Source organism: Delphinus delphis, chromosome 18 (genome assembly GCF_949987515.2).
Source record: "Delphinus delphis chromosome 18, mDelDel1.2, whole genome shotgun sequence".
Taxonomy (NCBI): domain Eukaryota; kingdom Metazoa; phylum Chordata; class Mammalia; order Artiodactyla; family Delphinidae; genus Delphinus; species Delphinus delphis.
In genome coordinates, this window is record NC_082700.1 from 45,023,479 (window position 1) to 45,040,986 (window position 17,508).

Genomic DNA, 17,508 nt, shown 5'->3' on the forward strand with positions numbered 1-17,508 from the left:
GCGGCATGTGGGATCTTCCCGGACCGGGGCACGAACCCGTGTCCCCTACATCGGCAGGTGGACTCTCAACCACTGCGCCACCAGGGAAGCCCTGGTCAAATTATTTTTCATTGTCTTCCCTTAAATATAGAAGTAACGAATACTTCTTAAATACAACATTTAGATTATGTTTATTTATTAGACCATAATGAACCAATCTGGGACTGCCATGCATTGTGGTTTTAACATCCCTTTTAGGTCTTCCTTGTTTGTTTAATACCACCACATAGACAAACCACACTGACCCAAACTCCTATCCTCTCTCCCCTTATGGCATATATCTTTAGTGCTAACTTCACCCCTAACTAAACTTTATATTCTCTACCTTATTTTACCTTTCTACTTATTTACCTATTCTTATTTTAATATTTGTAAGTCATTTAAAATAATTCTTGTAAATAGGATAAACAATGTAAATCATTTGTTCCTGGTCCTATGTACAAATAGATCCCAGTTATTCTTTACAGCGTGAAAGCTCAGATTGAGTAAGTAGGTAAAATTCTCCTTTCAGTTTGTTCAAATGGTAGTCAATGATCGAAGGTGTCACATCCAGTAAATTGACACTAAAATTCTACTTTCCTCACCTATAATCTCACAGGGAGTTCTCCACAGATGTGTTTGATTAAGGAAGCCATAATGAAAGACTACCCACATTGAAAAAAATAAAATAAAATTCCATATAAAATACATTTTTAAAAATCCTAAAAAGCAAAATCTAGAATGAATCCATATCTCTCACTAAAGTGAAATTGCTGTCTTTTACTGAAGATATCTTTATCCTTCATTACTTTTAATTTCTGAAACACTCAAATTTTAAGAAAGAACAGTATAGTTCTAGAAGGTTGCAAAAATCTAGTGCCTAAAGGTATATAATATATATATATATTTTCTATACTACATATATTTTTCTATACTATTGATATATATAAAATATGTATTTTCTATACTATATATAGTACATATATATTTTAAAATACTGGTCTACAGTATTTTTCCACAGGCCCTCTTTTAAAGCACTACGAAATAACATTTATGAAAATTCAATTCTGATAACACATTATGGAAAGGACATCTGTAGTAATCATTACAAATTTTAAAATTGAAAATTATCAAATTATAGAATATCATGAAATTTACTTATTGAATATTAGAACAATAACTCCTTAAATTATTCTTAAGAGATGTTTGGTCATTAACTTTAAGGAAAAATAGAGTCTATGTGCACTAAATTTAAATATAACCCAATGTCTTGGGTTTAATTACAATAACAAATATACATAAAAAACCTTTAGTTTCAAACATGAAATTGTATGATGTAAAAAATATAAACATTTTTAACTCAATTCTTTTTCATTGTCATTGTGATAAAATACCTTCAAAGGAAATATGGAGCTTTAAACTTACCACGCCAAAAGAGTGTTACCATTTGAAACAGAAAGCAGAGAACCCCATTATATATAATTGAAATTGCAGAGGAAATTGAGGTAGACAGAATGTAATTACCCAAATTAGAATTTGGACAGCAAACACATTTATACTGTATGCCCCATAAGCCAGGGTCATGACTGTTTAAACATTCTATACCATTCCTAGGATATTACTATAACTCAATATATGTGTCAATAATAAAAGAGCTAGCATCTATGACCTTTTGCAAAATAATGTGAAGCCATTACTGAACATAAATCCAGTATGTGTGTCTAATGAGTGTGTATATATATATACATGTATATATGTATGTATGTATGTATTGTGTGTTTGTATTACTGTGCATGGAACTCAATAAGATTTTTCATCTTTATTTTACCTTATGTACACATATGTACATACACATATACATGTATATAGGTATTAAATCCATACATATAAATATATAATATCTACATATATATACATACTTATATATATGCAAGACTGAAGTGAACAAGCATAATTTATTTTAAATGAAGTATTCTTATTGTAAGTGTTCTAACTTTATCAGACACAGTTTCCTATGATTTGGGACTAGAAATAAATAACTTAGTTTGCCTTGATGATCATCCTATCATCAACTCTTCCTAAAATATACCTCTCAAGGCTGGTTGGAAGGTTAGAGAGTATATTAAATCTAGAGATATATTCAATGAAATAAATTATTTGTCTAAAATTTGTATGTTTTAAAACTGAAGTTTCCTTTTTTTTTTCTTTAAAGAAATAATTCCAATTTGAGGTGATGCAGATATTTCCAGTCTGGGTATTACTGGCCAGGGGTGGGTGGAAAAACACTCTCAAACTGACAGAATTTGACTTAGTGATGTGGTTTTCACACACAATGCAAGGGTCCCTGTGTAAACCCACTCTTCAGATAAGCAAGCTCGTCTATACTAGTGAATGTTTACACAGAAATGTTTTCTCTGCTGAAATTGAAATTAAATTACCACTTTCCTGGTTAAAGAGGTTTTAGTTAGTGAAGATACAGACACCTAAATGGAGAAATTTAAGTTAAATGCTTAGCTTCATATGGGGTTATATACATAAGAAAATAAATTGTTCCCTTACTTCTCAGAGTGTCCATTTTAAAACTTTGAGGGATATTTTCTGAAAGCATTTAATTTGACAAAGGAGAAATTCATTAAAAACTCTACCTTGGAAAACAATAATATGGGCCAAATTTTGAAAAAAATAAGTTTTATGTTTATTCTAAAATATAATCAATTATTTAGCCTTGATTACATTTAGGCTAGACTGATGATTTATTTCAATTACTGAGATATAAAACCTTAAAGTTGAATACAGTTCTGGAGACTCTAATTACGTTAGTATTAAAAATGCCATATTAATAGATGAGAAGATATGTTACATTAAAGGCCTTCTGTTATGTCCTTGGAGGGGTAAATAAAATTAATTACATTTCTACTGGGAGAAAGTTTAATATGGTAGGAAATGTGTACAGAAAAATATCACTAAGGATCGAGTGCTTGAGCAAAGATTAAAAAAAAAAAAAAATTACCAGCACAGTATCTGTAAGCGTATGCTTACTACTAGCTATTCCAAGTGTGTTGAAGTAGATGGCAAAAATCTCCATCTGGGGTCCACATGACCACTTCATGTGTGGGCAAGAAAATTATGCTTTCTTTTATCCCAAACACTCTTATTATTTTGGCTCCATGCTCTATGTTATTGCTAACTGTAAGTATTTTTGATTCATAATGTACTGTACGTAAAATATACATCCTGAAGACTACATAGGAAATCCGTGGAAAGTTTTGTATGGCTTTTTGAAGTCTATTCTTTGAAGAAACCCTATTAACTGAAATAAACTTATTTATGAAAGAAGGGATTTTTTGGATTCTTTTACTTTAGACATATTTGAATGACTAAACATATCATTTCCTCACCGAAAGGCCAACAGTTTAAAAATAGCTAAATATTTATTAGCACTGGTATACTGTCATTTAGTACATCAGACAAACTTAAACAGTTAGATTCCTCCCATTAATTGGCAATAAGGAAGGCATTTAGGCAGAATAATTTTTAAAAGGCCTAGGTCATTTGCATCTAAGTTTTCATTAAGGTGTGTACACCTTAATGTGTGTATATTAATGTGTGTAATATACACATATTTGAGTATTTCTAACCAATTTGATTTGTGTAGTAAGTTTAAAATCTTAAATTGCTAGAAAAATTTCAATACCATGGTTCAGTCAGTCTCAAGAATGGATTAAGCTGGAATAGTATGAATTTGGGAAAAATAGACAACTGAGCCTTCCACGTTCCTTTCTCCCAGACTGTGAAAAAGTCCTACCTGTATGTTAGTCAGAAGGGTCTCTATGGAAGACAATCCATCAGGAAACAGAAAAGGAGATGGGAATCCTGGAGGTAGTGGTTGTCCGTGCCCAGTTAGAGAAAGTTTGTCAAGGCTGTCTCTTGCAGTTGGTGTGGAAAGCGGGGTCTCATCTGTATGTGATTGAAACAAAAATATAGAACAAGTTACGCTTGTCTGTTTTTATTAGACCTCAGTAATGGCTTCCCTAGTGGTTTCCAGAACATTTATTGCAAATTGGTTCCTGCTATCAGGAGAAAATGCTTTCTGCTGAATTTTCTTTAATGAAAAAGCTGTGGAGATACAACAAGATAACATTAATGAGTAACTTTATAAGCCTCTTAAATGCAGTCTCTAATGAGACTGAGTTTACAGTGCCATAGAATCTTTTTAAAACAAATATTATCTCATATATAGTTGTGATAATATATTCAGGCTGACTTTATGGGCACCTTCCCAATTATCTCATTTTAGTTTGTTCTGTTCGGATTGACAATAGGGTATTTCTAGAGCTTCATATAGGAGAAATGCTATGTATATTAGTGTCTCTTTCTCAATTAACCCTTCCTATATATCAATGATTTGTTCAAATATATTCTTAAGGAATCTACAAGTGACTATACAATTAAAACCTTTAATTCCACGACTAAAATAAAAACTGGAATCAAATATATTCTTTCTCAATTATAATTGAATAATTCAATATCATGAAAACTAAAGATCTAATTCTTTTGGCCCTGAATACCTCTCACCTCATATTGAAAAACTAGTTTTTTAAACATGAAAAAGGGGTCTAAAGAAAGGGTAATAATATACAACTCTCAAAACATTTCAAAAATCAAATATAAAACCTAAGATAAATTAACCTTTACTTTGCTTATTGAACATTCTCCAACATTGTAAGCAACTTAGAATAATGCCCAGATACAAATTCTTTTTACTTTCACGGTGAAATCTTCTTATTCAGTTCTTTATTATTTAAACATTTTAAAATACATACTTATTATGGTTTATTTTAGTCTATTATATCACAGAGAAAATTTTATTCAGGGCGGGATTCTCAATTTTGTAAATATTTTCATAATTCACCCCAGGAAAATTAGAGCAATATATTTGCACAGTCCTGATAATATCTCTTAATTTTGCAAGTGGCTAAAAACTTCAGCACACTTACCTTTATGCTTATAATTTGATTCCACTGTTCTCCTGAATCATTTCTTTATTTTTCATTACAACACCTAACCACACAACACCTTTTCCAATTCCCTCTCTCTGGGGCAGAAATATTCTGGAAGTTGCCGCACTTCTCTGTCTCTGACTAATGTCAGGACAAGTTAAATTCATCTCCCTCACCTTTCCACATTTCTAGTTAATGAACCAAAAGGGAAGAAAGGTTGGGGAGGGGAGTGACGGACACAAGGCCTTCTGTTAACTACCCTGCTCTCATACACACTCACTCATTCCTTAGCAGTTTCTCTTTCCACTCCCTCCTCTGTTAACTTACTGACAGATGATCTGAGGCAGCAGGTACTAGAAGAAGAAACAGAGTTAGCAGCCTGCGTAGGACTCATTGTGTTCTTTATTTTTTTAATCACTCTTGTCACCAGGGTTAAAGAAAGCCTGCAGTGCAAGGGTAGGGCTACTACGTGGCTAATATGATCAAGGTGATCTTGGACACCATTTACCTAGCTGTCATAAATTACTCCTCCAGACCAAGGCTGCTAGCATTTTCTCATGATAGCTCTGCAAAGGCACTTGTTAAACGTCTATGTGCATGTGAAATTGTTTAAGAATAAAGAGCTATATTTTTTGATCAGCATCACCTTAGCTGTCACATACTAAAGAAAGTGTGGCTTAATAGATCATGGGGATAATAATTGCTTGTCTCTTGAAGAAAGGCATAGAACCAGATGACCACCTGAGTTTGCTTTCAGCATTAGAGTCTATGACTCCACAATTCTTAAAGGTTGTCCAAGCAAAAAGCATCAAATGTATGTATACACACACACACACATTTGATTATAAGTTCCATAATTCCCATGACTACTTGACTTAACCAATACATTTATGCTTGACTACGTTTGGCTATTGTGTGAGTTAATTCATTAATCACTCATGATATATACATTTATATATGTATTTACTTAATACTACCAATATCTACTTAAACAATGTACTAGAAACTGGAGAAGTGATGTTAAAAAATACAATTTGCAAGTCTTAAGAGCTCATCTAGACCCTAGTGACAGATTCCAATTGTAAAGTAGCTAATTCTTATAGTTAGTAAAACATTTTGTCTTCCATCATTATTCTGTTAGCTACTCCAATTTTTTCCCAATGTAGGATTAAAATTGTTCCTTGTTTATGTGTAGGAATATGTGGGGTGTGTGTGTGAATGTCATTTTTTTTTTTTTTTTCTGCAGTTGCTTCAGTGGAATGCTCATCTTTGTCCTTACGGCTTCAGGTAAGTGTGAACAGACTATCATGTAGTATGGTATTATGTGATTAGATTCATTTATTTATCATTTATATGGTTGAGATACTGCACTAAGCCACTTTCACTCAATCAAATTTAGGGCACAATGACAGTTATAAAGAAATGAAAAAAGAGTGATTCTTAAGATCAATAAACATATTTGAAAAGAAGACAAATAAATTAATCAAAGATCGAACAAAACAAAAATATTCCTTTGGGCTTCAAGACCCTACTGTCTGAGAAAAAGTTGTCATCTTGTGGCAATTAACATCATAGAAAGTCTCAGTCTTCCTACAAAGATAGTAAAATTGGGAACACAGTTATTCCTTTTGAAATAAAAGTGACCTTTGATACCCTAAATGTCTTAAGAAGATTAAAGCAAAAGTTTGAGAAGCCAGACAACATGGAAGAGTGTTTTGACATCACATAATCTCCACTGACTTCAAACAATGAATGATGATGAAGCACAAATTCACAAAACACCTATTGCAGCTTGATATATCTGTACATTTTTTAAAGTTTTATCTTTAAAAGAAAGTTAGTTTGTCAGATGCTATTCTCTTTGAATTATTATGGCATTTGACAATGTAATCTCTGTTTTTTGTTCTTTGATACTATGCTTTTAAATAATTGTAAACTTATGGAGAAGTTGCAAGAATTGAACAAAGAATCCCTATATACTTCTGTAGTGTATTGAATGGTAGCCCCCCGGTCCCCACTATAAGTCCATGCCCAATCCCTGGATCCCAGTAATTCTAGCTTATTTGGAAAGAGGGTTTTTGCAGGTGTGATTAAGTTAAGGATCTTGAGATGAGATCATCCTGATGTAGGATAAGCCCTAAATCCAATGACAAGTGCCCTTATAAGAGAAAGGCAGAGGGAAATTTGAGACACAGAAGAGGGCCACAGAGAAGAGGAGGAGGCAAAGTGGAGATGGAGACAAAGATTGGAATTTGGGGGCTATAGTCAAGGAATGTTGACAACCACCAGAAGCCAGAAGAGGTAAAGAACAGTTTCTCCTTTTTCGTCTCTTGGAGGGAGCTCATCATGCTGATACCTTGATTTTAGACCCCTGGTCTCCAGAACTATGAGAAAATAAATTTCTATTGTTTTATTGTGGTAATTTAAAATGAATTTCTATTGTTTTATTGTGGTAATTTATTAAACCAGCCCTTGGAAACAAATTTAACTCCTTCCTCAAATTAAACAATTGTTTACATTTTGCCATATTTGGTCTTTAATTATTTCTCTGTCTCTGTCCGTCTCTTGCTCTGTGCATGTGTATGTATGTCTGAACCATCTTCCCTCTTTAATCTTTAAGACTTCACTGCATATTTCATAAGTACAAGGGCATACTTTTTCATAATCACAGTATAAAATCAGAAAGAATAATGTATATAGAATACTATTGTTCAACCAAGAGTCCATATTCCAATTCCATTACCTGAGACGTTTTACTATAAAGACTTAATTAATAAATAAGTATTTTAATTTACTTGACAAGTACTGGGGAAGTATTTTCTCTGAGCAGGTGGCAGGTATATAGTAGCCTACAGGATGGCCTCTGATGATTCCTCCCTGCTGTTATTCACATCCCATATAGAACCTTTCCCTTAGTCTGAGTTAGACCTAACAAACAGAATAAAGCAAATGTGATGGGATGTCACCTCCAGGATTCAGCTGAAGAAAGTCTGTTTCCATCTCTCTCTCTCTCCCTTTCCTTATATTTCCTGCCATGGAGGAACCAGCTGTAATGTCATGAGACAGCCCTGCTCAGGGACAAAGGACAAGAGACAGGGCTGCCAAAAACCACATGAGTTGGCTTGAAAGATTCTCCGTGCCCAGTCAATCCTTTAGATGAGACTGCAAGCCACGCTGATGGCATAACTGCAAACTCTTGAGACCTTAAACCAGAGGTATCCAGCTAAGTTGTACCCAGATTTTTGATTCACAGAAATCATGAGATTTTAAATGTATGATGGTTTAAGCCACTAAGTTTTAGTGCCATTTGTTCCACAGCTATAGATAACTAAAACTGTGCACACTACTTTCTGAATACATTGGGATGTATAATGAAAATAATTCAGTGTTCAGTTAGTAACAGCTACTTTGGACATGGGACAACTTCTTCAGGCTTCAATTTCCTCAATTTTAAAAAACTAGCAGGTTGAATGAGACAAACTCTAGTATCACTCAAATCTAAAATTACACATTCTCTGTTACTCCTTATAAGAAATCAGAAAAATTAGTTAAGTGGAAATTTCACTTATATTGATTGGAGGGTGATAGTGCATCAATTTGGCATCTGAATTTCAATATCTTAATTACAAATTCCAAAGAGTTATGGATATCTCGTTAACATCTGAAAAAGAATGAGTCACACAAACAGGAAATTTCAGAGAAAGCTATTGATTATACTTAGGTTTACAAACTCTATTTTATAAGGAGTCAAATTATCTTGCTTCATTTTATCAAATTAGACAATTTGATAAATTCTAATAAAATTTGAAAAATTTATAAGACAGTCATTCACAACACTGAGGACTGATGCAATGATGGGTACATCTTCCTAGGAATAAAGTAAGCACTTTTGAAAGCTGCATTAACTAGGGCATAATCTTTTTAAATACTCCACAACCGTAGGGGTCAGTAGTTATGCCAATTCTCTAAAGAGTTCTTGTTGTTTTTAAAGTCCTAAGAAAGAGTGGTTATTAACTTTAAAGTATTCTTGTATTTTAATTTAGTTCTAGGGAACTACAGTGATTTTCTAAAGGAAAACAGAACAGCACATATTATAAACTAACAAATGATTTCATCTTTTGACCAGAAAAAGCTACTGATTAACATCTTAATAATTATAACAAATATAATTATGACAATTATAACAAGACATAATCAATTAACATCAATTAGAACATAAAGGACAATAAAAAGAGAAAGTAAAAAAGAGAAGAAAATATTTTAAAACTCCAAAATCAATAAAGTATGAAAAAATGATATTTCATTCTTCTCATCATTTCATCTCATGATTCTACTCATATTTTAAGTCACTTATCAATAAATGACTATCACTAAGATTGATGCCGCTGTAAGACAGGCTTTTTTCCATCCCATCTTATCACACATAACAATTTAGCAGGATATCCTAAGGAACAATGTTGTTTGAAAAAGTAATGAGCCTCTACTTTTAAAATGTTTTCTTTCCTGTTAATATGTTATTTTCATAACTAATCCCTTTGGGTTTGAATTATATATTTGTTTTCAAGTGTGTGTGTGTGTGTGTGTGTGTGTGTGTGTGTGTGTGTATCTTTGTCTCTGATATCTTTTATTATATCATAAGGTCCAAGTAGAAAAATACTCCCTTTTAGAAAACCATACATTCCAAGGGAATTCACATTTATTCATAGTAATGTGAAGTAGATACCAGCAGTATTAAAATGGAAAATTTTCCATATTTAATGTTTACAAGTGATCTGAAAGTTTGCATGAAACTGTTATATTTCTGTACTGGTAAAGTAAAAAAAAATGTTGACAAAAATTCTGGAGAATATGGTACTGTCTATAGAGAAGTGAATAGTTATTTATAGAAATAAAAATTTTTCTTGGTCATTTTGATAAATTCCCATCACAATTGTATATAAAGTTAAGTTTACTGGTGTTTTTGGAAACTCATCAGCCGCATTGTCCAACTGGAGTAGAGGCATGAATAATTTAAAAAATTAAGTATTGGTGTTTAAAAAGTTTGAAACTTACATTCAAATGTAAAACACAGTCATTTAAATTGAGCTCAGTCACACCTCAACCATGGTTCATTCTTACTCGAGACACTCTGGATTTAATTTGACAATAGGAACTAATAATTCTGATGCCACAATGTAATCTTAAATCAAAAACTGGTCACAAACTTTCATGTATCTATTCCAATTCTTATAAAATATCCAGGAATATCACAAAATAAGTCCTTTCTCATATTTTAAATTTTAAGCCCACTTTCCAAATTCTGGATTTAAAATTACTCCATTTTTTTTACATAAAATCGTTACCATAATGTGATACAGTTACAGTAAAATGAGAAGTAACCCAGGCTAGATTCAGAAGGGGTGAGTTTAAGTCCTGGTTCTACCAAGTGTTAGCAAATAACTGAGCAAAGAATCCATCTGTTATGTTCTATGAGACTCATTTGGTCTATTTATTAAAATGAAGACCACAGACTGAAGGGACTGTAGTTCAAATCCAATTAGGTTATGTATATGAAAGTGCTTTGTGAAATATAAAATGCTAATAAATATAAAGTATTAATAATTAAGAAATAACTAAATTTATTCGAAATTTCCTATTGTAAACTTGGCTTCAATGTGCCATGGAGGGAAACTTAATATTGTACCATGAGCCATAAGCCTGTGGTTTCTATATTATTTCTCTCTAATGAGCCTTGTGATGATGAAATATCATGTTGATAATAAAATTACTACTGTATATTATTACAGTTGCCATATATAAATTAAACCTGAGTTAGTTCAGTGAACAGTTAAAATTGACTATGATAGAAATAACTTGAGAAAGGGCCAAAGAGGATGAACTAGTTTACTGATTTTCTTCAGGTAGCAGGTCCTAAAGAAAATGGGTAAATTTACTTACACAAAAAGAAAATAGTACAGATTTTGGAGAAATAGACTGAAAAGCATAAGAACACTTAATTGCTTGGATATACTGGAAGCAGTATTAGAACTCTGGATTTCAAGTTTGGGTAAACAAATGAGAAGATTTAATACTCAAAGGAGATCATTGTAAGTGCATCTTTGGCAGGATGATGGAGGTGTGCTAAGAAATACACCAAGCTCACAGTTCTGCCTAATTTAAGGCATAAAGTATTTATTACACACATATGCAACTATCATGGGTTGTTTGCTGTTGAGAAGCTGACAAAAGTTCGGGACCACTCCTTAAGGGAAGAAATAGAACATGTATTGCAGCTCCCTAACATACGGTAAGAACTGATTGATATCTGTTGAAAGAATATGTGAATGAGATGAGACGAGGCAGAAGCTGAAATGAGAAGGATATAGACTCTGCTTACTACACCCAGGAGAATAAAACTAAAAATACTTTCTACTGGGAAACCTCTCTATTGATTACAAGGCAATTTCAGAGACATTACCTTGGGTTAGGAGGAAGCCCTAGGAAGAAGATAAAAAAAATACATGCAATTATAATCCTAATAAGGGTATGTGCCAAAAGATTGATTCAAATGACACCCAGTGGTTATTTAGAAAAAGAAGAGATTATACTTAGATGATGCAAGTTGACAGCAGAATGAAGAAAAATAAAATTTTCATGGCAAGGTGCATTCGAAATGGGCATTGAATACTGGGAAATATTTAAACAGGGAAGGTGAAAGGGTTGTGAGGAAACCACACAGGGATAACAGTTCAAGGAAAACAGGGATACTAAGTGTCCTAAAGAAACTTTGTATATTTAAGGGGAAAGTGTATATTTTCTACCATTATTCTCAAAAGAGAGTCTTTAATTTCTGTCTATTCTGCATTTGTGTTTCAAAATCTATGTATGGAGGAAACACTAAATCAAGCTATACATTAATTTTAATTTCTAAACTTGGCCTTGACAGCAAAATTGTCCTTTGGCCATTGAGAAGATGAAACTAAAATTCTCAGGCATCTGTGCATAGATTTTTTTTCCTCCCACAAACTGGAATTTCTTGGCAAAATACAATGGTGCCACACATTAAACACACACACACACACACACACACACACACATACACACACACACTGATTTAACTTTTAAACATTTTGGGTGGCTTTCACCCCTGCTTGTCTCTTAAAGTCTTAAGCTGTAAGTATTTATGAAGGAGCTGGTGTAGCTTATGCCAAAAAAATCCACTTAATTGACCTTTCTGTCTTTTCCATGACCCTGTAGGTTTAACCTCACTGCTGATATTGCAAGTGAATATGGGAAAGCATTTATTGAAATCTGCATAACAGACACGGTTATATTTCCTAGGTTGATGTTTTGCATATCTGCACAGTAGGGCCATTAAGGGTTCTAAGAGCACAACGGAAACAATCATAACATTTGTTTTTAGATGACTGACTCAGGACATGTACACCAGGCTTTATATAGAAACTGTTTTTGTTTTATTAAGGGACTGTTTGCCTGTTAGTGATAACATCATTAAAAATAAATGAAAGGGGGCTGGTAGAATGCTTCCCAAAAGCAGAAACCTAATTAAAGGTGATATGCCTGCTAGGAGGCTTTTTTCAGGACTCAGAAATAGAACAAGGTTAGTTCTTTCTCACTTTATAAGGCCAAAAGAAGACCTCACAGTAAAATATCACTTCTGATCTAACTTTCTATTTCTGTGTACTTTAATAATCTACTTTACAGCTTGTGCTTGCCCATAGAAAGTGAACTAGTTTTGTTCCTACAGATAGCTTCTTCATCATGTCATACCTCATGAAAAGAAAATCAGCTCAAACAAAAAAGCCACTCTTCTTTTAAAGCAAATTGTATAGGTTGTAATATATGCAGTTGTAGTAGCTGAAATAATGCACACACAAACATTTCATAGCCTTAAAAGACCACTTTTGAGAGTCTGAGTTAATGGTAAAAAAACATTTCCAAATCATGGTTTATAATTTCAGAAAGAAAAAAAAGTAGACCCTTTCATTTTAAGGGGTGGAGTTACTCTAATTTCATGGATGGTGGAAAAAGCAGGAAACTGCATTGCCTTGATAACTCTGCCCTTATTGTGCTGTGACCTTGGCCAATTTACTTAAATTTTCATCTGCCAAAAATGAGTTTCTGAAATGTGCTTTGAGAATTTTCAGGGGGTGGGGAGAGAATTTGTCACATAAATCCAAGGCCGTTTCAAAATTAATATTCCTTGAGAAGTAAAGAGAAAATGACGAGGAACACTGGGCACCCTCATGGTGTGCCATGGCTTGATATTCTGCTCTCTCTTGTTACCTCTGCCCACTTATATTTCATTTATGAGTCTCCTAACCCAAAATGAATCTTATTGCTAAGTGAATACAACAGAACAAAATTCTCAAATTATTCCCCTGAAATATTGAATAGTTCTGGCATTGTGGATTCCTTAAACCCTGATTTGCACATGGACTAAAATTACCATGAAGTTACGAAAGTGTGAGATATCTTTGGAAGTTGTTTGGTACACATATTTCATTTTTCAGACAAAACAAGTTCAAAAGTGATTGACCCTAAAAACTATCACTTTATTTATTTAACAATAAAGACTTTTTTCCCCCCACAAAAAAAGGATTTTATTTGGAGGAAATACAGGGAAAAAGAACATTTTGACTCCAAGGATATGCATACCCACAAACACATGTACACATAGGACAATCTGTGAAATGTGAAACCTGGCAGGATATTTAATAAATATCAAGGGATTTTAGGAGTGATAATGATAATATGATTATGATTTAAGGAAAAGAGTCCCTATCTTTAAGAGATACACACTAGAAATAAATAAAGAAACATCAACTGATTAAATAAAATATGTTTGGGACCGGCTTCAGAACTCTCTGGGGGAAAGGAGGAGTTGGGTGGGAGAATTTATGAAGCAAGACTGGGCTTGAGACGATCACTGTTAAAGCTGAATGATGGGTAGGTATATGGGGGGTTCATTATCCTTTTCTAATTTTATGCACGTTTGAGAGTTTCTATAATAAAGTTTTTAACATAAGAGTAATGTCAGTCAGGGCTTCCCTGGTGGCGCAGTGGTTGAGAGTCCGCCTGCCGATGCAGGGGACTCGGGTTCGTGCCCCGGTCCGGGAAGATCCCACATGCCGTGGAGCGGCTGGGCCCGTGAGCCATGGCCGCTGAGCCTGCGCGTCCGGAGCCTGGGCTCCGCAACGGGAGAGGCCACAGCAGTGAGAGGCCCGCGTATCGCAAAAAAAAAAAAAAAAAAGTAAGGAAGGTCAGTCAGGAAAGATTCTATTAACTCATTCTTCTTTCAAAATGTCAGAGGTATTGGTATGATAAAGATTATCACCAGTATCATCAAAATAACTAGCATATACAGAGTGCTTCCTATGCGTGCAAAGCATTGTTCTAAGCACTTTGCATGCATTAACTCATTTAATCCTCACAATAGTAGTTAGATTGTTACTAGTGTTATCCTCATTTTACACTTGAGTAGATAGAGGTAAAAATGAGTTAATTAACTTGCCAAGATAACTGGGCTAGTAAGGAGAGGAGCCGGGTTTGAACCCATGTAGTCTTGCTCTAGAGCCTATGTTCTTCAAACATCCAAGGAGTAAAATGTAAGATATTTATCACAATTTTAAAAAGGTATTTGATATGTGTGCTCAGATATGTACAAGTAACATACACTCCAAAAAAGAAAATAATTCTACAGTTATTTTATCTCAGAGTAGAAAGAAAACTTAGAGATTTTCTATTTCACTCATTTTTAAGCAAGGTCTGACTTATTCCCTGGAAATCCACCTAATGGTCACCCTAGGCAGCCAAGATTCCCCCAAATTGACAACTTCCACTGTCACATTTATGATTATTCATGCTTGAAGCAAAGATATCTTAGAACTGAAATTCCAGATTCTCCATATATGGGACCAGAGAACTCCAACCATGAGTATAACAGACCTTTAACACCAACCCTAACTTTAAGTAGCTCACCAAGGTAAATTTCTGTAAATTTCGCTCCAATCCTTTTCCTAATGCCACCGTACAAACAAGGTCTATACTCTCCTTGTGAGAAATATTTAACCATGAAAGTGTCACTTTTAAATTGACACATGCATTTCATGAGGTAAAAAAATCAAGGCGTACTTAAAGATTCTTCAAACAAACAAAAAAAAATTATTGTCCAAGAGATTTACTTCAGAAGGAGCAGGTGCCATGCCTTACCCATTGATCAGCTACAATCAGTCCTTGGCTATTGTCCCAAATTGTCTTCTGCACTTGTTCCAATTTAGCTTCTCCTGAATTTCATCATCATGCGACCCTAGCCATGATATTGCCTCACTTTCCACCACAAAAACTTTATCTAGATTTCTAAGTCATTCTTTCTCTAGCAGACCCAACCCTCTCCTGACTCCATCAGTGTCACTCCATCCTCGTACCGGGAACTTGCATAGTTCTTGGTGACCACTCTACTCTGATAAGATACCATGCACCAAGCTACTGGGACACTGCCTTAATCTAGACATCAGCATGCTGATCTAGATAAATTAATTTCTGTTAATTTACTAAGCACAAGAACTCCTTCTAAGCCACAGGTGTGTTCTAATAGGTCTCTTCACTCTCACCTCCCTTGCCGAACCATTTTGAGACCGAGCGCATGGCACGTGAACGTACAAAGTCTCCTGAGATGATACTTACAAGCTCTATCTACACCTTCAGTTTCACTGGCTTGAACCAATTCATTTTTCCCCTCCCATTCATAAAAACTAATTACTATCTTACCAAGATTATTTCAGATGATCAAATTCATTGACAATTATAATCAAACATACTTCTTTACAGGTTTGTTTCCTTAGGTGTGTTTAACATGAAAAAAAGGAGAAAGAAGGAAGTCTGGCCATCTTGTTTATCTGTGTAACCTCAATGCCTCAATGCATGTTATACATTTTTAGTATTGACTGGTTGAATATCTGATGCAATTTATTTCCGAAACTAGTTAATTTATTAAGTCCTTTGTTCTTATATTAATAAAGATGCATTTCTGCTGAGGTTACATTTTAAATTAGTTGGATCTGAACAAATGAAAAGGTATACAATAAAACATGCTTTCAGTTTGGATTGTCTTTGGAGAAATGTGAACCTAGCATGTAAAAATTATTTATGATATTTAAAGTTCTAAATTTTAAAATTCCAATTAAAAAAATTAATATATTTGTAGCTACCCTGTGCAGAAAAGGGACTAGTAAGCATGGGTAGAAAATGGTAAGATCTGATTCATGTACCTAAAAGTGCTGTTGGTTGCTTTGGAAAATAGTAAATTTGTCATGACAGAGAGTGTCCATGCAAAATTAAGAAGCATCCTGTCAGGAATATTATAGAAACTATTCCCTGGAAATTGATAGGACGTTAAACTTGATAGGACGTTTATAACCCTTTTACCTATTGAGATTTTATGACTTCTTCCTTTAAAAGTAACTGCTTTCTAACATAGTCATATACAAATGCAAAGGAGAGCACTAATTTTTAGGATTTAGGGAAATATAAAAAGTTAAGAGTGTATGTTTATATCATTGTCAGCATTCTTCCCTTGCGAGAAGGGGATTCTTGAACAGCACAGCTGCTATTTTGCAACTCTCAGAGCATAAAAGCATAATGCAAATTCCTGGACCTTTACTATAGAAAGTTTGAAAAAATTGATTTCCAATTTATAACCACTTGCTCTTTGTAGCAAAGAAAAAAGATGACATTGTCAGAATTATAAAATTGTTGTTCCTAGCTTTTTAATGTGTTATGTTTAAGAGAAAAACAGCTGTTGGCTCAAGAAAAGGTCAGAAATTGGACACAGAAATGAGATATCTTGCATAAGTTTTCCTTTATTACCTGTTTTTAATTTAATTGGAAAAACTGCTTGAAAAGTGAAAATTACTTTAAAAATTCAAATTAAAAAAAAACATCAAACAATGGTTTCCTATCAAAGTATTTCCTGTTATCTTCTACTTTATATCCTATATGTCTAATTGCATGGATGCCTCAGATTCACTTTGAGGATTCTTTTTTTCAAATCATGAAGACTGTATGCATTCAAGTTAGATGAATCTTAGCCAGAAAGAGAACATGTGTTATGGGAACTGAGGAAGGGTGGTGCGGCTGAGACCCACCTAGTGTGAGGAGAGTGGCTAGTGTAGACATCAGAGAAGTAAGGGGGCAAGAATTGCAAGAGCTCTGGACACAAGGTTGTGGTCCATGGTGTTTGGGAGCAGATTATCTGTGGCTGATCATCTTGCAGAAAAGGCACATTCTTTCTAATCACATACATCTCATGAGAATGTAGAACTATTTTATCCTACCATCCTACTATTCATTCCTCTGACATGTTTTGTTCAATTCAAATCAAGCTGGCATTATTGCTACCCTATATTTTCTTGTATATTTATTTATGGTTTCTCTCCTCTAATTAAAATGCAAGCTGCTTAAGGACAAAATTCCTCTCTGTATTGATGAT

At 33.9% G+C, this 17,508-nt stretch overlaps 1 protein-coding gene across 1 annotated transcript in view; it reads right to left on the reverse strand.

Annotated features, from left to right (window-relative positions):
- The window catches only part of DACH1 (dachshund family transcription factor 1), a 414,702-nt gene that overhangs the window by 50,027 nt on the left and 347,167 nt on the right, over positions 1 to 17,508 (reverse strand). The window contains exon 7 of the mRNA XM_059995618.1: positions 3,824 to 3,975. Within this exon, the coding sequence (XP_059851601.1) occupies positions 3,824 to 3,975 (152 nt within the window). The remainder of the gene's footprint in view (positions 1 to 3,823; positions 3,976 to 17,508) is intronic.